The sequence below is a fragment of the Lissotriton helveticus genome, chromosome 4_1 (genome assembly GCF_964261635.1).
Source record: "Lissotriton helveticus chromosome 4_1, aLisHel1.1, whole genome shotgun sequence".
NCBI lineage: Eukaryota > Metazoa > Chordata > Amphibia > Caudata > Salamandridae > Lissotriton > Lissotriton helveticus.
Genome location: NC_136063.1, coordinates 1,052,946,063 through 1,052,967,521, shown reverse-complemented (window position 1 = coordinate 1,052,967,521; position 21,459 = coordinate 1,052,946,063). Strand labels below are relative to the sequence as shown.

The 21,459-nt window shown below is 45.9% G+C and overlaps 1 protein-coding gene across 1 annotated transcript in view; it reads right to left on the bottom strand.

Annotated features, from left to right (window-relative positions):
• The window catches only part of MARCHF6 (membrane associated ring-CH-type finger 6), a 1,360,950-nt gene that overhangs the window by 1,238,428 nt on the left and 101,063 nt on the right, over nt 1–21,459 (bottom strand). Inside the window, exons 3-4 of the mRNA XM_078687648.1 lie at nt 8,855–8,928; nt 3,406–3,549 (exon numbers count right to left, since the gene is read on the bottom strand). Coding sequence (XP_078543774.1) covers nt 3,406–3,549; nt 8,855–8,928 — 218 coding nt within the window. The remainder of the gene's footprint in view (nt 1–3,405; nt 3,550–8,854; nt 8,929–21,459) is intronic.

Below are 21,459 nucleotides of genomic sequence, written 5' to 3'. Positions count from 1 at the left end.
AGTTACCCCTGATGATTTTTTCAGCGCAAACTTGTTTTTTGATGCGGCTGGTTCCTTGGAATCAGTGGATTATTTCACCTCAGCCTTCTCTTTCGATGCCAGGGTTTTTCAGCACCCAGGATTTCAACGCCAAAGGCTGTGTTGGCGCCCAGAGGCCTGAACCTAGAGTCTTTGGGTTTCAAGGTTGTTTCTCTGTGCCTTGCTTGGTCTTTTGGCTGGGAGCCCAATTAGCATGGACGGTTGACATGTCCTTTCTCAGCCCTGAACCCCTCTCTCAGTGTCAACCAGAACTACTTGGTTATAAAGCAGCAAGACGTATGTTGTGTAGCCATGGGACTGCCCTGCCGGCTCTTTATAGGGCATGTCTCTGGCACCTTCTAAGGTCCCTAGGGGCCTATTTCGGCATGACAGCCCTGAGTACTCCCAGACCTTGGTGTAGTCTTTGTCCTAAAAAGTAACCCCTTGCAGAATCCATATCAAGGATGCAGAAGGACGCTGACGGCTGTTCTTTTCCATCGCTCTCCTCCGTCTCGAGGTTGGACTCTCCAAGTAGGTCAAAGAGTCATTGGTACTAAGCAGTACAAGGATGTAGCTACCTTCCACGTTGTATGGTTTCATTTTGCTCTTTTGATCTCTAGAGTAGGGTCAATGCTGATTTGCATAGGCTGGGTCCAAACTGAGGTGGCACCGTGGGGAAAAAAAACTATGGATTGGGATCCAGCCCCGAGTGATTGCCAGGGACTGAGATTAATTCAAGCAATCCATTGATCGCCTTGTTGTTTTTGCCATTTCCAAACAGGCATATCTCCTTTTTGCCCATTTCTTGGGCCATATATTGAATTGATAACATTGTGATTAAGCAAGACCATGACAATACCATGGCAAACAAAACGTTAAAGATTACACACAAATTTGGCACCATCCACGTCCATAACATGATCCCCATTGCATTGGAAGATGTATGGTGGGTCTGATCTATTGCGGTCATGATAAATATCACCAAAATAGAAATAGAAATGATTTAAGTGCTTACTTTTTTTAAGTGATGAAATAAAGCAAAACCTTAAGCACCAGATGCTGAAAACACCATCACAGGTAACCGATCAACAAATATCAACAACCAAACACTATTCAAAATGAAGCTGCTATAGTAATGAGGGAGGTGGAAGTGTTATGCATGAATTCGTAACAGCTGAAGACAATTTAACAACTATTCCAACTTAATGATAAACTCTATTGCAAATATTACAATTCAAGCATTTCTAATGCAATCCAAAATACTATTCTACAAGTTCTTCAACCCAAACACAAAGAATGCACACTTTAGGACAATTCAAATGATGGTTGTATTTCAATAGACAGGCAGTCACTGGAAAAAATGTTCCTTATAACAGATGTTGCGGTTTTCATATACACATATACTAGGACTGCACTCTTGCTAAGAATGAGCTTCCATAGCTCTAGCAGCCTACATCATAGGAGAAATAACTTGCAAAGGCTGCAAATGTCACTCAACTGAAGACAACAAACTGGAATATTGTAAATTATATGCTGAAGCCAGTGAACATGCAATTAATTTTATTAAAATACTCATAACCAACGCAGTTTTAGAACTAAATCAAATATAATGTTTGCTATTATCCATTTAAGAGTATAAAAGGTGCAGCTTGCAGCCTATACTGCATTCTTTGAAGGAAAGCGCATCACTGATTTGGGCAACCTTTTACAATTACCACCAGCGAAAGATCAACTAGTCTTTCAAATCCCAAGTAGTAAAGAAGCTAGAAAATCTCTTGGAAGACTGGGTAAGTTAAACTAACAGACACAATTCTCTTTTTGTGTGCATACCGGAAACATGTGACAATCTAAAAACAAAGAGTATGGGAACATCTTAAAAGGTGTCAAATTGGTATATTAACCACATCTGCAAACAAGGCACTCCGATCAAGACTTACTTCTAGCATCTTTCTCGAAAGACTTCAGAACCCTACGGAGCACCCGCACCTTACACTTAACTCAGTGGTGTTGTGGAACTTGTAAAATCAGCTCACGTGAACTGCTGCACAGTTTATTTATTTGCCATGTTCAGCTGGAGAAGTGCTTTCATGTTTAATTATAACTTTTCAATTATGTTTTAATGCCCCAATCCAATATATGGTAACAGTATGTCTTTCAATGTTTACACTATAATATCAATAGGATAATAAGTCTTGGCAGGTTTGATGCTATTGACAACGTGTAGCGCAAACAGTGCATAAGATGTGGTTAGGATCACTTAGGTCGCGGAGTTTCACAATGTGTCTGCACAGTGCCTAAAAAGGTTGCGCACACACGATTGTAATATACATGTTGATCCATTCCTGCTTGCTAAAGCTTTTGCATTTTGAAAGAAGTACCTTTCCCATGTCTATGATTTGTGGGGGTTTTTAAACATCTGTTAATTTGGTTATTCACGGATTGAGAAAGGCTGTGCGCAGCTGAAACGTGTCTCAGTGTTTTTTGCTAGGTCTGGAGAGACCACACTTCATTAAAGCAGCCAACTTGTAAATCCTTGTGTGCGTAGTTGGGACTTTGGTTGAGAGATATATATATATATATATATATATATATATAGATAGATATATATAGATATAGATATAGAGATAGATATATACTGTAGCTGCTTTCATAGGAAACAAACCTGAGAATGCAGTCTTTTATTAGTAGAACCAAAACAAATTCATATTTAGCATGACTTGGTGTTGGTTTTCCTAATAAAGGACTGTGTGCATAGCCCAGAGTAAGTGTGTTTGCTTCCTGCTGAAGTGGCTACATTGGGATTATCAGGCCGCTATTTTTTGTTGTTAGTCTGCTCATGAGCCAAACCTTTGGGTACTCACGTTTCGTTGTTTAAAGTAGACCTTCGCATATTACGATGCTAAAAAGGATTTTTAAAACCCTTTTCCAATATATGACTATGTAAACCACAGGAGGAGAAACAAGTCAAAGGTGACAGACCTCATGGGAGAGATGTAGGTTTTAAAGGAGTAAGCAGCCAATTTACAACAAATATATCCTTAATCACAGACATACTACTGCCAATACTTTTGGGAAGCAATGAAGATTATTACAGTAACCGGATATACAGTCTCATGGTTAACAGATAATGAGATTATAGGCACTTAACCCACTGTTTAAGTTTAAATGTGCAAGTGATATATTCCAACTGTCGTCACCAATCAAAGAATGTAGGTAACATTATGCAAAGGGTAAAAATAGATCAAACATTTGAAATACTTAAAAATTAATTTATAAAAACGTTGCCTGTGAACTTTGATTTTAAATCAACTTCTTATGGGTTGGACAAAATGTATAACTTTCAGTTGTTAAACTACAGACAATGGTCGAGAAGGAAATCATACTTACATGCTGTAAGAGGGACAACTCCCAACCATGCAAAGGCCACAAGTGTATAATGAAACCAGTACCGAATTGCCGTACCAATACTAGTAACAAGACCAGCACATATGTCCTGAATTGGAAGCCGGGAAGGCATATCTGGGGAATAAACTTGAAAGAAAAAATCTATTTTTAGAAATAAGTTACCTATGTGGTGGAAAGAAAATGTGAAATATAATAAGTAGGTCACAACATGCAATCTATTCAAAGAACAATGCAATTTTAAAACCGCATTTAAGCTGCACAAACTGAAAAAAGTGTAATTCATAGTCGAGAGAAAAAGGTATGTTGAGGTAATTTAAGATCGTATTCTTTTTTGTTTTTTTCTAACGAAGAATCAAGCGATTTGAATGAGCAGCTGAAAATGTGGGACAATTTGGGCTTTTTTTATATTATGAATAGGTATTTACCACTTCCAGTGACTTAAAAGGTGGCAAGGGCATTGAGAGGCCTGTAAGAAACACGGTCATGTTAACTAACTTGCTACAATGTCTTTGCTGTGCCCTCGGATGAGATTGGTCTATGTTGGGGAAGGAGAGTATTTCTTTCAAAGCGTAAGGTTTTGTGAAGCAAGTTAGTTCTAAAGTATGATGGCTTGTTAACTTTTAGGAGAGGTGTGGAATAGGAGGATGTGCTAGGAATAATTTGGTTTTAAGTGCTTAGTCCATATAAAATTGCAGGTGGTATGGTAGAATAATAGGAATAGTTCAGATGCTAAACAACAAGTCTAGACTGGTCTAGGAGCCTGGCTTAGTACATGGTGCACACGTATTTAAGTGAAGAACCATGCACTAATCCAGACAACCCTAATGGTGATTTTAGTGGTCTTAGACAACCATGAAAAGCTGTCTAAGTGGTAGCTGTGGAGAGCAGCCTTCAGGCTTAGTCCAGACGGAGTGTTAAGCAGCTTGTTTTACCAGAACTAATCATATAGTGTAGGTTAATTATACACACTCACTAACACATTGGCATATATCCTACCCAGATATACCAACACAATACACACAATATTTCTAATGTAAACCGGTAAGTAAGCACAACTATACAGTGATCTCCAGGGCGAGACAAAAACCATACACTAAAAAAGTGAAATGCGAACTGCAACCAAGGTCGGGACTTAAACCAGAAGACTCAGAAGAGCCGGGGACCCAAGGAACCATTTAAGGTAAGTATCCAGGAACCAAAAGGAGGCTGTGTGCAGAGTGGAAGACAGATGTTTGGAATCACCCCACCCATGGATACCCTAGAAACCAGGAAACCTGCACCAGGGAAGGCAAGTGCATAGGTGCGAGGTGACGTCGGAAACCACTGTAGACGACAATGGAGGACTTCAGTGAAGATGCCACTGGCGAAGAAGGTGAAAGGGTCAGGTGGAATTCAAGGATGGATTCTTGAAGAGGAGTACCTGCAAGCAGAGGGGACAGAGTCACGGAAGACCAATGACCACTGATGACGGAAAATGCAGGAGTGATGACAGCTGTGAGGACCAGGCAACACTGTGGAAGGCCAAGAGCCATTCACGAGCTGGCCCATGTCGGACATCAAGAACCAGGGTGTCTGTGACCAGCAGGAGCACCAACAGGCCTTGGCAGCAGCAGCAGGCGTGGTAAACTGAAATAGGGCAGTGTTGGGACGAGCAAGGTCCGGGGAACTCATGAAATCCAGGAGAGTCACAGCAGGCCCGAGCAAGCAGGGGATCCCACTGAAGCCAAAGAAGTGGGTCAAGAGGACCCACAGGCTGAAGGCACAGGAGTCACAAAAGGACCTCAAGCAGCTCACCAAAGATGCAGGCCCATGGGCAGAGGATGCGGTGAGGACGAAGATCTTGGCAGGAAGAGATGCTGGAAGTTGGAGCTTCTTGTAGCCCGATGTACCTCTGGAGGACAGAGTCGACAAGCCTTGGCAACTGCATGTCGATGCAGTGCACAAGGGTTCTGTTCCAGCGGTTTTGACAAGGGAAAATGGCCTCAAACTTGCTGAGGAGACAATGAAGGCCTTGAGGGAGTTGCAGAACCACTACCTGTGTCGCTGAGCCTTTCGGAGTCTGTAGGACATCAGGAGCAGCAGGCCTATCAGCTTGGTTGCAGTGCCTGCAGATGCAGGGGAGTGACTCCTTCACTCCACAGGAGATTACTTTGGGTTTCTTTGATGCCCATAGGCCTGAAGAAGCATAGGCACAGACAGCGCAGAAAACTGGAAGGATGAGGAGACCAGGAGCAGCAGGAGTCTTCCTTGATGCAGTCTCGGTTCCAGGTGAAGTCCAGCGAAGTTCAAGGTGCCCAGTCAGTTGAAGTGGTTTTGGATTTGAATCTTGTTCCACGACCAATCTGAAGAGCCACCTACAGGTAAGCCCTTAAGTACCCTAGGGAAAGGGATGGGACAATTCAAGGATCCGTTTCAGAGGAGGGGCTGGACATAGGGGAGTATACTTCCATGTCCTTTGTCCAGTTTTGTGCCAGAGCAGGAGCCAAAAACTCCTGAACTGGCTCAAATTGGAGTATGAAAGGGGGAACCAAAAGTGCCCTACAAAGCAGTCTGGTGGCGCTGGCAACCGCCCCCACCCCAGCCCAATACACTAGGTCCCGTCTGGGAGGTGGTCAGACTTCCCTAGGACAGGAAAGCTATTTGTCTACCTTTCCCTGCTAAAGCTCGGCTCAGCAGCAAGAGGGCAGAATCGTGTCTGTTGTTGGCAGCAGCACTAGCTGGCTGTTAAGACACCAAAAGGCTGGTACCGGGAATACAGGGGTGCTCCCTAGGGGACCCCCACCAGTACAAGGGATCGTACATCCACGACGCGAATCAGTGTTGGGGTAGATTCCAACATGTCGGATACCAAACGTCACCAGTTTCGGTGCAGCCACTATATAGTTAGGCATCTTGTGTCTACTTACTTGATGTCCACTATATGTATTAAATGGCTGACCGCATATAAAGCCTGTAGAATCGACTCCGGGGTTTGTAGGGGCTGTCCTGCTCATGCAGGGCACCCTCACACATATAACCTAGCACCTTGCCTTCAGGATTGAAAGGCCTGGCATAGGGGTGACTTATAGGTTTTAAGTGTAGTGACCTCCCTGTGACGGGAATCCTATTGTTCTACTTTCCCCTGCTCGACCTTAGCTCAGCAACAGGAGGGCCGAATCATGTCTGGGGTCGGCAGCAGCACTGCTTGCTGACAGACCCTGAAAGGCCGTTACCGGGAGTACTGTGGGCTTCCTGGAGAAGCCTCCCAGGGCATGGAATCATACTCCAGCACCGGTAACACCGTTAGGGTATAATTCCAACATGTTTGATACAAAACATGCCCAGGTTCGGCACAGCCACTACATAGTTAGCCATCGCGCAATGACGGATGGCCACTATATGTATTAAATGGCTGGCTGCACTTACAAAGCCTGGAGAATCAACTCCGGGGTTTGTAGGGGTGTCCGGCTCATGCAGGGGTACTATCACACTTGTAACCAAGCACCCTGCCCCCAGGACGGAAGAACCTGCCATAGGGTTTAAAAAAAAAAGTTTTTAAGTGCAGTAATCTCAGATATAAGGAACATATCTTTCATAAGTGGTTCTAGCACCAACTTACACAGGCTTCAATGGCAGGTCTGTAGACAGTTTAAGTTGTCTCTCATAGGTGGCACGTTACATGCTGCAGCCCACGGGAGACCCCTGGTGTACCTATACCCTCAGTACCTTAGTACCATATCCTAGGGACTTATTAGAGTACACCAGTAGCAAATTGTGGATGTACAGAAGTGCTTGCTATGTCAATTTAGGGGGAAAGCCCAGGACCGGGATATGATTAGCAGGATCCCAGTCAAACTAGTAAAAAAAAAAAAAACAAGCTGACACCAACAAAAAGTGGGGGTAACCATGAATGCAGATCCTACTTTCCTACAAGGGCACATCACCGTTAGTTTACCCGTCTTGCTGGAGGAGCAGAGGGTCTGCCTAGTGCCTAGATTCAACTGCTGCTCAGAGAGGAATAAGGAGAGAGTCTAGTCCTGCTGGAGAAAAGACTGCCCAGGAAAAGAAGCCCAGCATGTTTCTGGCTTGAGGAACACCCAGAAGAAGCGGACTGCAAGAGGGAGCCAGGAGAGACCAGTTTTGTGAGGGGCCTCCAAAGTGGTTCCCACTGTGAACTTTCAAGAGCGAAGAATAAACATGTCAACCATCATGTGCCCAAGAGACTGATGCCGTGACTACCCAGTGTCGGAGCTGAGGGTCCCACGTCACGAGCAATGCAGAAACCTTCACCTGTCTGGAGGCCCTCACTGCCAAAGATGCACAGTAACTGAAGACCCAGCCCAGAGGCTGCACCTGCCATGATAGAGCACCAGTCAGACCCCAGTCTACGAGGCTGCAACTGCCTAAGAGGAGTGCCCGCCATGCAGGCCTACTGTGCGGATCTTGCTCAGTGGCTTGTATTCTGAGAATAGTCGTCACCTCTGCCCCCACATCAACAAATCTGCTGCTGCAGCAGGAGAAGCAGCATGGAACACATGGGCCAGCACAACCAGAGCTGCACTTCCAACAAGCCGATAAAAGAAGGGCCAAGCTGTGAATGGAATGCAAGCCTGAGAATATAGAGACATTTGCAGTACGAGCTGAACACTTAACTGGATGAATTCAAGTCAGCGAAAGAAGTTGAAAAGATTTACGCATCTAGTCAGTAGAGTATCCCGATCGAACCGAACCTGTACCTTATTCATCCCTATACCTATTCTAAATACTGGGGACTGTAGACATTAGAGAATTCTTATAATGGGAAAAGGGTACAAGAGGAGTGTAGCATCCAACTGAGGACTGTAGGATGACATTACCATCTTATGCCTGTGAACTCTTATTGAACTGTGTAGTTTTTTCGTTTTGCTATGAGATGAAAGTACTTTCTCCTAACTAAAAGATAAGCACTGGATTGACAATACATTACGGCCTCTGTTGGTTGACTGTTGAGTTCTGAGCTTCTCCCCCTCCCCTAAACTACATCCCTGAAAAGCATTTGACTGTTCGTCCTCTCTACCAAAAAAGTTAAGTGTGGGAAGGGTCTACCTGGTGGAGTTGGCAGAGCCATAGTAGGATGGACCACCGGAAATCAGTGCCAAACTACCTCAACCGTGGTGGTACCAGTATCCCTGGTCTGTCCTGAGGCCCTGGAACAGTCCGACGTTATCACATAAGGATTTAAATTGCAATATACTAATCTGGATGATGGCTACAGCATTTGTAATCAGCATTTAATGTTTGCAGAATTAAGGATTACACAGCATACAATGAATTTCAAAACCTACATTACAGGTAGAAATTATTTTCTCACCAAACAAATTAAAATGTCCTACTCTTTTGTCAATGTAGCTTATGAATTTGTAAACTAATAATGTAAGTATTAAGTAGATAACAGTAAACAATAAGCACTTACTTGGTGTAAAAGCAAATCTGTGCTTGCATAATTCACAATATTCTTTCCTGCTGTGTTTGAGCCATTGAACTAAGCTGAAATAAAATATAATCATATAAAAAGTATGCACACACACAAAAAGGCACTTAACAATGGCTAAGTACTATAACGACTACATGAAATTCTGGTAAGATTCCAGAGGCATGTCCTAAGCGTATTCACAATGCATATACATAACTAAGAATCACATAATTAACTCAATTCTTAATTTATTGTAGTAATGGTATTCAATTACAAACCGTTAAATCATTACAGAAAGCAAAGGCAGTATGCAAAAAAGAACACTTACTAGTGTTGCTTATTGACTACAAGTTTTTTAGTGCACCGTATTATAAAAATGAACTTTCTACTTCCAGAAACGCAAGACACTCAGGGCTCAATTCCTTTTGCCTGGCAGTTGTGATTCACAACGCATTAGTATATATAATTAATTTTTTTAGCTTTAAAAATGTTTTAGCAGTGGACATTCTCTAAATTTATATTTTGACGTAACGAGGATGCGCCATACGCGAGTCGAACTCTAAGGAATAGCCTCTTCTCTTTGCATACTTTTGTTAGTGTTTTTCTATATGTCGCACTTTCATACTCCACTTTGTTTTTCCCTAAAATGTATTAAAAACACATTTGGAATTTCAATGGTTTTGTCCGCTTGTAAGAGCCGTCTGTGCTTGCAAGGAATTAAGTGAAACAACAGATTTGAGCATAGTGTGCATGAAAACTTGATCTGTGCCTTGAAACTAGCCTATTTCACAGACAAGGTGTATGAGGAAAAACTGCAATTAGTGTAGAGATTTCTGTTTTATCCCCAATCTCTGGAATGCCGTGGTAGAGATTCACTAAAGGAAAATCAAGAGGTCACCTGGACAACAAATCGTTGCAGAAAGTAGTGTTAGTCAAGCCGAAGGATACCTGGGCACTGGTGGAGACATAACTCAGAGGCAATATCTGCACATGCAAAGAAAGGTTCCACCCTCACGGTTTTTTTATTGTTGCAACTTGGGAACACACATGCTAGCACAAATAACTTTCCCACAATGGTATGTACGTCACCCATGTAGGGGGGATTCTTCTACCAATAATAAACTAGTAAACTCTTTAAAATCCTACTTCATTGTAATGTGGTGGGCTGCTTGCAGCAAGCATGTTGGCTGCACCTCTGAGCTATTAGAGCTGGCCCAACTCCAAAGCCCACGGACACACTTAAAGGGCTTCAGTACTGGTGTATGAATAAACGTTGCAATACTTCAGAGCACACATCATGACAGCCACATAGAGCAAATGTGATGAAGTCTTTTTAACTCCTGTTACAAATAGAGACAGAGGATAACATTGGCAATATGACAGCTGGAGAGTTTGTGAAAAGGCAGAAATAGCTGTTGCTATGGAGATCAAGAAGGAAGAAACTTATGAAAAAATCCAGTGTTCTTGGATTCTGACCAATTGAGATGGGTAATGTAGTAATTGGACTGATGTGCTGAAGGAAATCAATGGTATCCTAAGGAAAATACATATTTAATCCAAACATTCTTCATCTCCCCGCCCAGAAAGATGGAGTAGTACAAATATAATAAATATAACATATGCATATTTAATTAATGAGGCGCTTTAAAATACAAAGATAAAAGGAATAAACCAATTCACCAAACATTATCATTTTGAAGTACTAATTAACTTTGTAGAAGAATATTCAATTAAACAGCAAGTTTAACAAACTAACCATTTGGTTCCCAGATGGGTCTTAAATGACGCTGACGAGCATCGTTATGTATAATTGCTGAACAGATACCACATAAATCAATTCCACATTCCCTAATTATAGATGGGGTTTTTGGAGCCATAATTTTGTAATTAGCAATCAAGAAAGTATAATTGCCGCAATGACAATGTCCTCAAATTTATGTGGGATTGACTCAGATGAACATAATATCAGTCTTGGAGAAGAATTGTTATATTTATAAGTCTGCTAAGTTCCCGGAACATATCATGACCATAAACCTCAATTAAGCCATTTGAGTCCATTAGATGAATAAGGGTGACCCTTGAATGTCATATGCAACTTGCAGTATATGGATTAGTGAAATCAATGGAAGGACTAATTGTAAGTTTAGATCAACACAGATAATTAATGGTGTTCACTATCCAGCAAGTTGTAACAGCAAGTGTTTAAAAATAGCCGGATCATTATAGTTTGGTGCCTAGATCCTACATATTATGATAAACTGATTATTTTTGGTGCTACAGCTAAGAAGCAATCGCCCGAAAGCATCAGTTTTAACTTTCAATACCTCCTTTGTATTAAACTTTGCTGGTAATGTAGTCCCCTTGGTCGATCCTTGTTTAGTATAAGCGAATACTATATACCCCGGCAGTAATAATTGTGTTAACTCTAGCAGGGACAAGTGAGTCCCTTGGAGATATAACATCTATGATGCCAAAATGCTTAATTCTTCTTTGACCATACAAATTTTGGAACCAGATCTAAGACCATTGACATTCCATGTAGTAATTCTTTTAGCGTACATATTACAAATGTTATCCCATTTAACTATTATCTCAGCTAGTATTAAGATATAGTCTATTAGCACTTGCTATGCAGTTTTTTCATGTTTTTATATTTTTCTCTGCGGGCACTTGCTCCACCCTCCCTCTTCCTCCCCTCAATCACCCAGCCCAACCCAAGAAACCTGTATCCTATATGGACTATTTGTCTCTGGAAATACTGAAACCCCACTCAACAATATTGTGTCACCCAACACAGTGTATTACCAGTGCAGCAGAGGAAATATCTTAGAGCAAAAGAAAAGAAAATAGACATACCATAATGACAAAAAATTATTTAACCATGACAGATGAGTAAGCATTAGTCATCAGCTGATCATTAGCAAAAAGAACATTTCTTGATCAAAGGTATGGCAGCTTTTCAATAGTCCAAGCTCCATAGAATAGCTGCTAAGTGTCAACTACTCATCAGTTAATCATTATCAGATAAACCGTTATTTGACCATAGCTTCAAAAACTTCTCAGCCTGCCCAATAGAAGTTCACATACATGTGCAAGATTGGCATAGTACTTTCAAAATGAGCGGGCTCTCGAAGAGAAGTCTGTGCTCCAAGGTTTTGAAATTCAGGATTTACTTATTTAAATTGCCATCAATGCTCACCAAGAGGAATCCAGAAATCAGACCTGACCAAGAATGTACATGTGCCATCCTTGGCAGTATCTTTGGGTTGTGCGCCTTGATCTAATAACAGAAGAAAAATAATGTTGCCTACATACACCAGGATAGCACTAGGGTGCAAGTTCTTACAATCACCCTTAGAACTTTTAGATGGATATTTATGTGCCCGATGTACCTGGCAGTCTGCATCCCATTAGAACAAGTTACTTACCTTCGGTAACTCTTTTTCTAGTGGAGACTATTTAACCCCGATGCCTCACCTTAGAATAATCGAAAAAGCATCAGACTGGAGTAGGCAAATCTTAAGCAGTACCTCTGAGTGCGATGGCTGGTGCTGGGTGGCTTCACAGACAATGTCGTCTACAACGGAATTGACGCATGCAGTGCCTAAATAGGCATAACTCAGGTGCGCTGACATCACTTTCTTTTGTGACTATTTCTGCGACAAAAATGCAGAGCAACAACTGAACACTGTGACCAGTGCGCAGACATCGTATAGGCTTCAGGGCGAACATCCGGTATTGCAAACCGGGGAGAACGGGAGGGTCAGTAAGGAATCCGCGGTTAGAGTCACTGATAGAGACTTCTAACCACAGATTCCTCACCTTAGAATATATACCAAAGAAATCTTCTACAGATGTGGGTCTGTAAACCGGTTCAAATAAGGAAGCCTTGGCCCTAGTGGAAATGGCCCACAAACCATCAAGAGCCTGCTTCTTGACGAAGGCATCGCAGATTTTGATATAGAGTACAATTCATCGAAAGATAGTCTGTTTCTGCACTCCCTTTCCTTTTTTCACTCCAGTGAAACTAATGAAGAGCTGATTGTCCACTCTAAGTCAAGAATCCCCCACTGCACGGCGGCTACTGGAGGCGGGGCATTCTGTGAGTAGGGAGGCCCCGACAGTGTTCACTACTGCCATAGCTCCTGTTCCGGCCCGATCTCTCCTTACTGCGGCCCTACCTGCGGCTCCGGCCTCCCCCACCACGCAACATCGGGGATGCGCGGCCTTGCCCTCCAGCACTATGCAGCCCCAGTGACTCGTGCTGCAGCTTGACCCTATCAGAGGCGCCACCTGCCTTACTGCCGGCACCGCGCTCCGAAGTAGAGCGAATTGACACCAGCAGCTTCTGGGTGCCTCCGAGAGAACTGAGGCGACCAGGCCCAAGAACCGCCCTGCGGACCCTTCCTCGGCGGGAAGCCTCCTGGTGGGACCGGGGATCCGGGGCCTACACGGAGCTCTAGCCCAACACTACGCCCGGAGTGACCATAGGGCAGATCTCCCTCGGATGCCTGACAGCTGCCTTCAGCATTGAAAACTCGGAGGTGAGAAGCCCCCCAACAGCGTTCTTTACTGCCGGAGCCCCTCCCGGGCCTCGACTCTCCTTAACGCGGCACTACTTGCGACCCCCCCGCCTTCCCCACTGGGAAACATCGGGAGACTGCGGCCTATAATAACTGACCTTCACTAACTCAGGAACTACTGTGGCCGCCCCCCCCTCCCCTTCATACCGGCTCTCTGGACATTAATTCTCCCGAGACGCGCATTGCAGCAACACGTTGATCAGAACGTCGGCCCCGGAGAGTGAGACCATCCTCAATTGCCCAAAAGTCACGGCAGACGAACCATAACCACCTGTGGGACCCCCCATACCTCCTCAGACATCTGACATTTCAACGCTGCAGTACTCATTGAGACGCTGTGCGGGTGCGCCTACGCTGCGACTCCGGGCCTGCCCCGCAACCCATATCTGTCCGTTGGGGTGTGGATTGCTGGCACAATACTTGGAGCACCCACGTGAACTATAAGAACCCTGCTGTGGCCATTACAGGTGGCACCCCACACTTGTCCTTACTGTGGCAGCCCGGTTGGACACCCCCGGCCCATACTTACTCCACCATCCTTGCGATTAAGGAACGGTGACTACTGGGGAAGTGATCGTGGACTGGTACTCCTCCTGGCGACTACAGACATTGGTGCTCCGCAGGTAATCGATCACTCCAACTCCCCTCCCTACAGTCTCGGGGTTGGTAGCCCATAACACGTCGGGCAGTGTCCCACCTCATCAACGAGGGTCGCAGACGGACCATCGGGGGCCCCCCCCTCGCCTGGGGTACTCCCCCCTCCGCGACCTGCACCGGACTGGCGTCCACTCGCACAGCTCTGTTGCGGACCCCGAGGCTCACCATGGGGCGCAGCGACGCCAAACAATCCAAGATTCCGTTTGAGACAAGGAAAACCCCGGGATCAACGCCAGAGAACACGGGGGGTCCTGCCACGAGCGGCACGCCGGGGGAAGAATGGAAAACTCTGCTCCTCGATATGAAACAGAGCCTCACGACTATTGATTACAAAATAGACACCATCAACAGGAGGATGGACACTATGGTTGAAAAAAATCGACCAACAGGACACTTGCATCAAGGAAACCGAAAGCAGGATTTCCGAATTGGAGGATGGGTCCACCGCAAGCAACCGCCACGTAGCACAGACGGACAGACTCCTTAAGGTCATAGCAGACAAGAACGAGGATTTGGAAGCGAGGTCCCGCCGTAACAACGTTCGTATCCTAGGCCTAGCAGAAACCACGAACACTGGGAAAATGGAGGACTTCGTAGAAGGCCTGGTGGTTGAACTGTTCGGCAGGGAATCCTTCTCAGCTCACCTCATTGTAGAAAGAGCCCCCAGATCCCTCACGGCTAGGCCGACCCCAGGGGCGCAACCTCGGCCTATCATCGCCCGCTTTCTGAACTACAGGGATCGGGACGCTGTCCTCCGCCGAGCTCGTGAGAAGGGTACGGTCGGATACAACAACACGACACTATCTTTCTTCCCAGATTTCACCCCCACTGTGCAGGAGGCTCGTCGCAAATTTACGGAGGTGAAAAAGAAGCTTCAAACCCATGACATTCCATACGCAATGCTTTACCCTGCAAAATTGAAGATATCGCATAAGGGCAAGCAACACTTTACTACGCCGCAACAAGCTGAAGACTATCTCAAACAATGCAGGAAGGACAAAGCCCGGGACGACAAGGAAAGGCGCCGCTCCAGGTCACCATCACCAATGTCACAACAGGACTAACCGGTCCACTGCAGTCAAGTATGAATCCACACTAACCTCGCTGGGCGCACTGTGACGTACTGGGCAACGTTCCCAGTGAAGGACTTACACCGTCTCACCACTCTGTTAACTGCCACGCGACTGGGACCGGGATGTGCTACAACTCTGCTGAGGTACTTTTATTGATTCCAAACTACATACGAGGTGTCACGCCCGGGAGGACGCATCGTGAGGCTGCTGCAGATAACACTCATTGAGGTCACAACAGGATTTTACAATAGCCAGGGGCTACTGGGTCGTGTGCACTTACGACCGCAGTACGGACAAGGTCGTGAAGCCCTGCTCCCATGGTGAGGTATTTTTTTTACTGACTTACTAAATCAATGGTCTTTAATACACTGTTTGCTCGGCTACCCGCCTCCGCCCCACGGCAGACTACCTGGTGGCTAACCGGCGTCATGTGGGTGTAAGAAAGGAGGTGGTGGGCAGGTCGGGCGCCCCTAGATATCGTTCCCCTACGGGCGATCCCCTTAACATCCAATCCCTTCTTAGGGTTGGGACTACGGTTGTAGTTTCTTTAGTTCTCTTTTGGTTTACTGTGGGGGGGTGGGACTTATGTACCCGGCGGGTTGGGGATGCCGGAGTGGGAGGGAAGGAGACTCGATTCATCCATATAGTTATTATGGCTGCTGCACTTCCTGAATGGGATTGGGTTGCTCCGGGGGGGGGGGGGGGGGGGGGGGGTAGTAATGTGTTATTTTACCTTTGTCACTGTTTGCCAGGTAAACTCTGATGCCATGCTTTCTCGCCACATTTTGTTGTGCCCAGAGGAATGGGTGACGTAACAGATACACAGCTAGCACAACAAACTACGTTGATTTCATGGAATGTGCGTGGGCTGAACGACCCGAGGAAGAAGAGACAGATTTTGGGGTACCTAGATAGACAGGGAGTGTCCATTGCTGTGCTCCAAGAAACGCACTTGATGTCGGGGAACTCTACTGCATTTGCTACTCGCTGGGCGTCCTGTAGAGTGTTCTCCTCCTATTCCAATTATTCTAAGGGTGTGACTATCCTGATCAGACGAGGTAAGTAAGTAAGTAAAGTAAGTAAATGCTTTATTGTACAGTTCATAAAAACCATTACAAATAGCTATTAGTAGTGAAAGAGGTGTACACTTCACGCCACTTGGGTCGGATAGTGATGCAGATGGTAGATTCTGCATGGTGTGGGGTAGGCTTTTCTCACACACTGTCCTCTTTGCATGTTATTACGGCCCCAATATAGATGACCCCGAAGCGTTCCTCACTTTATGGAGGAAGATTCAGGCTTTGGACATAGCGCATGTCATTCTTGGGGGATATTTTAACACGGCACTTCGTCCCAGTCTAGACAGGTCCCATGCACAAGCGGTGCATTATACACGCACGCAACGCACTTTGTTAGATATTGTAGAGGAGCACCACTTAACTAATGCCTGGAGGCACATTCATCCAACACTCAGGCAGGGCACTCACCACTCGGCAGTGCACTCCACGTGGGCACGCCTAGACTATATATTTTTGTCGGCTGGCCTTACCCCTTGGCTGACCAAGGCGTTGCACTTGGCACGAACATTCTCAGACCACTCACCTGTCCTCCTCAACCTATGCGCCCCGGTGGATGTGTCCCCTTATTTAAGTTGGCGTCTAAACCCCGCACACCTCACGGACTCAGCCTTCAGGACTGAGCTGGAACAAGACATAAAAGAATTTTTTGAACGCAACATAACATCGGTATCCAGCCTCACGACAGTTTGGGAGGCCTTTAAAGTCACCATTAGGGGGTGGTGCATAGCTAAAGGGGGTGGAGTCCTCAAATCCCTTTGCGAGGACTTGCGCAAGCTGGAAAGCGAATTGCGCTCACTGGAGCGTGACATGGAACTTAACGCAATTGATCACGTGGTCAAAGCTCAACTCAGGGAAAAGATGAATGAATATGTTGAGGCGGCAGATAGGGAAAGTAAATTCCTGGGGAAACCATATACTGCGCGGGTGTACGGAGAAGGTCCCAGACCCGGGAAAGCGTTAGCTGCTTCGGTTAAACCACCCAGATTTCATAACTATGTGTCCACCCTATTAGACGAACACGATGTTCCACGAAGGAATCTCCCAGAACTGCTCCGTATCCTTACCGAACACTACACCACACTCTACACCTCTCACAGCACTGAGCAGATAGACCTGAACTCCTGCCTCGATGATACTGCAATCGCATGGCTTGGCCCTTCCCAACAGAAATTCCTCCATCATGAATTAGAACTGGACGAAATAACTGACGCTATCATGTCCATGAAATCGGGTAAGGCACCAGGATCCGATGGATTGCCGATAGATTTTTATAAAGCCTATATTCATTTGCTGGCCCCCGATCTCAAAATGAGTAGATTATACTGCCCTGGAGGAAGGCATACTACCTTCTACTATGCGTGAGGCCTTGATCACCTCTCTGCTGAAACCGGGTAAAGACCCCGAACATTGCGATTCATATAGGCCTCTATCTTTATTGAACGCGGATGTTAAAATCTTAGCGAAAGTACTTGCAACACGTCTGAACCTCCTGATGGAACGGCTGGTCCTGCCGGATCAAGCTGGGTTCGTACCCAATCGTGCGACTTCCCATAACTTGCGAACACTACAAGCAGTATTGCAAGACATTGACCCCAGATGTGAAGCGGCTGCTATCTTTCTAGACGCCACAAAGGCGTTCAATTCATTGGAATGGGACTACCTATTGAAGCTGATGGAACGCATGGGGACCCCCTTCAATTTCCTTGACTGAATCCGGCTAATTTATCACCAACCCCAGGCGAGGGTGTTACTGAATGGATCCCGCTAGGCTCCCTTTGAGATCCGAAGGGGTACTCGCCAGGGATGCCCGCTGTCCCCGGTTCTTTTTGCGATTGCCATAGAGCCCCTAGCAGCAAAACTTAGGCAACATCACAATCATCGCTCCCTTATATACCCGGAACGGCAATTGCTTATTGCGCTGTATGCAGACGACATGACTATTTATGTCCATAAACCCCGGGACAATCTAAACCCTATTTTGCGAGAGGTCACCCGTTTTGGTGGAATCTCGGGGATACAAATAAACTGGGCCAAATCAGCCTTGTTCCCCCTTACTGATCGCACTCTACAATTCCCACTGGACTATCCATTGGTCTGGGAAACAGAAGAAATAAAATACCTCGGTATCAAAGTGTCGAGAGACAGCGAGGCCCTCATCAGGGCTAATTACGGTACCGTCATGGACAAACTGGCAGACAACGTCACCAAATGGATCCATCTCCCGCTGTCCATGGCAGGTCGCATCTCCTTGATCAAGATGGTGGTTCTCCCCAAACTATTGTATCTTTTTACCAACATTCCGTACAGCCCGGGCCCGCATTTTTTTCGTACTCTGAATTCTCAAATGTCAAGACTAATTCGGGGTGGGAAGCAGGCCAGGATAAGCCTGCAGACGCTTATGTTGCCTTACCACCAGGGGGGTTTCGAGGTTCCTAATTTTAAACTCTATTATGACTGCGCTCAGGGTCACTTCGCAGCCTACTGGCTCCATCCGCCGCCCTTCATGGCGCACCTTGCCGTGGAGGATGGCTACATGAGGCCCGTGCAACCCTCAGGCTACTTGTACATGGAAGTCCGGGCGGCGGAGCGAGACCCCACCACAGTAGACTGCACTGTACGTGCTTGGCAGCGCATAGCTGAAGCGATGGGAGCCTCACTCTTGTACTCGCCGTGTATGACCTTGGCACATGACCCTAGGCTGAGTGTTACGTGCGAGAAATTAGACGTAAAATGCTAACGAGACTTGCGTACCACACTTGGGGGGGATCTATACTTGCAGGGCCAATTCCGCACGTCAGATTAATTTTTCGGTGACACTTTCCCCTCCTTGATGGACACATTTCTTTACACGCGCCTAAGGCAGAATATCAGAACAGTCACTCCAGACTTCCCGACTGAACCAGACACCGTAGCGCCTCTGCATGCACTTCTACAGACGGACACTCCAAGGCATATAGTGTCCATGCTATATAAACATGTACAAAACGCCCCTACACCCCCCCTCCTGAAGGCACAAGCAGACTGGGACAGGGAATTCGTTACCCCGCTGACGGATGATCAGTGGGAGGAGAGCTGCTCTCACACTAATGCAGTGACAGGCAATGCACGCCTCAGATTGGTACATTTCAAATTTTTGCACCGACTTTACTATACACCGGCCAAACTGTACCGCTTTCGCTTCCGAGATAATGACCGCTGCCTTCGCTGTCGAAGCGAGGGGGCTGATTTCATACATCTGGCATGGTCCTGCCATGCAGTAGCAGCATACTGGGACGAGGTATTCGCTGCCCTGTCAGACATGCTTGGCACTGTCGTAGCTCCATGCCCCAAAATCGCATTGCTGGGTCAGTCATGCACGACGGTGAAAACCAACCGGAAATTCCTGGCGCTGAGCCTGTTGCTAGAGAAACGCCACGTGGCATGCAGGTGGGGGCGGGGGAGAGCACCCAAGTTTAAGACATGGTTAAACACTATGGCCACATGGCAAGAGCAAATACATAACTATTCCGAGCTGCTGCCGCACAAATCAAGACCCAAGGACCTCTGGGGACCCCTTACTTCCTACCTACATCGCATACAAGATGAAGCGCCATCTGTGGGAGGGGACACTGTTGAGACAGAAATGGACGACCCTTCTGCGCCTCCCTGCCCCGATCAGGACCCCCAAGTGTAGCCGACTTGTTGTAACTTTATACCACAGGGGCTCTGCTCTTCTTTCGAGGTGACGTAGTTACACTCACTAGGGACAGGCGAGACCTGTCACAGGGTTATTTTTTGTTTTTATCACCATACTACAGCTCTAGGCACGTTCAGGAGTCAAGTATATACAGCGTATATCAGGTATACTGATCCAAGACATGTACGGTCACCCTATTCCGTGGTAGTATACATGGCATGACAATTAGGGTAGGAGGCCCAAGTTCGAGTTTATGGTCACTTATATAGGCATAACCCCCCTAGAAAATGTACCCTGGCTAAATTAGTGTGGGAACACTGCTATTTTAACGTTTGTAGTTTATGTCACTATTGTGAATGTTCCTCACTTCCACACTAGAAGTTCCTACGCTCCACATACAATGTATGGTGGACGCAATGTGGGGGGGGGGGTAATATGTTCAATGGGATGTTATACCGTTCATGGTTTGGTTATGAAGAAATTGAAACCTCATGCACACTCTGCTTAACTACATTTGCAACTAAAATGATCATACAAGGCTTACTCACATTGCTCTCGCCAGACTATAACTCGGCCGGCCCAGATGGGTTGTAGGCGGCATGCTGTGTTAGCTAAAAGATCCTTGTCAGACATAAAAATGTATTTATGACACGAGTTGCTGCCGGCCTGGCTCAGGTTGTAGGCACCGAGCTGTGTACCCATAACTTGTCAATAAAGGTTTTGAAAAAAAATAAAAAAAAATAAAAAATAGTGTCTTAAGGGTCAGTAGCAGCAGAGGACAGCTATGTATAGACTTGAATGGAAAGGACAGAAGGAATGTCACCAAATTGAGGACCCTTTGGTGCATGACAAAAGGGGTATGAGGGAACAAATTACTTGAGCATTGAGGGCTAATCTGGTAGCTGCCAAAAAAAAGGCTGAGATGGCAAAAGATAAACTTTAATGGTGCCCAAAGCAAGGCGTTGCAGGGCTAACACCAGCAAAAACAATAGCACCTCCAAAAAAAGAGGTTGAAAGTGGATTAATGTTACAGGAGAAACACCAAGCCCCAAATTTGGACCAATGACAGACATACATAGTTTTTTGTTAAGGCATGCCTGGCTGTCAGGATGACATCACAGATCTCGGGAGGAAGATCAAAAGCTTTCAACTGTCATCTCTCAATCTCCATACATGAAGGTGGAGCATGTGCAGGTTCGGATGTAGAATTCTGCAACATGAGGTCGTCCTGAATGGGCAGACTGATCAGAGGACAGATGACCATACTCAGGAATTTAGGATCCATACTTTCCTTGCTCAGCCTGAAGCCACATGGTTAACTTGGGCCAAGTCTGTCCTGATCTTGAGAACCCGGGCACGAGTGGCATCGGCAGAAAGACAGTCAGGAGTATTGGGTTCCAGCTTAATCAGAATGCGTCTCTGAGTGAGAGCCGCTTTGGAAATTTCAACAAGCAGAAGTGCTGAAATCGAGCCAAGGTTCTCCCCATACACGGAAGAAACCTTGTGCCACCTCTGGATATACACGCCAATCATGATC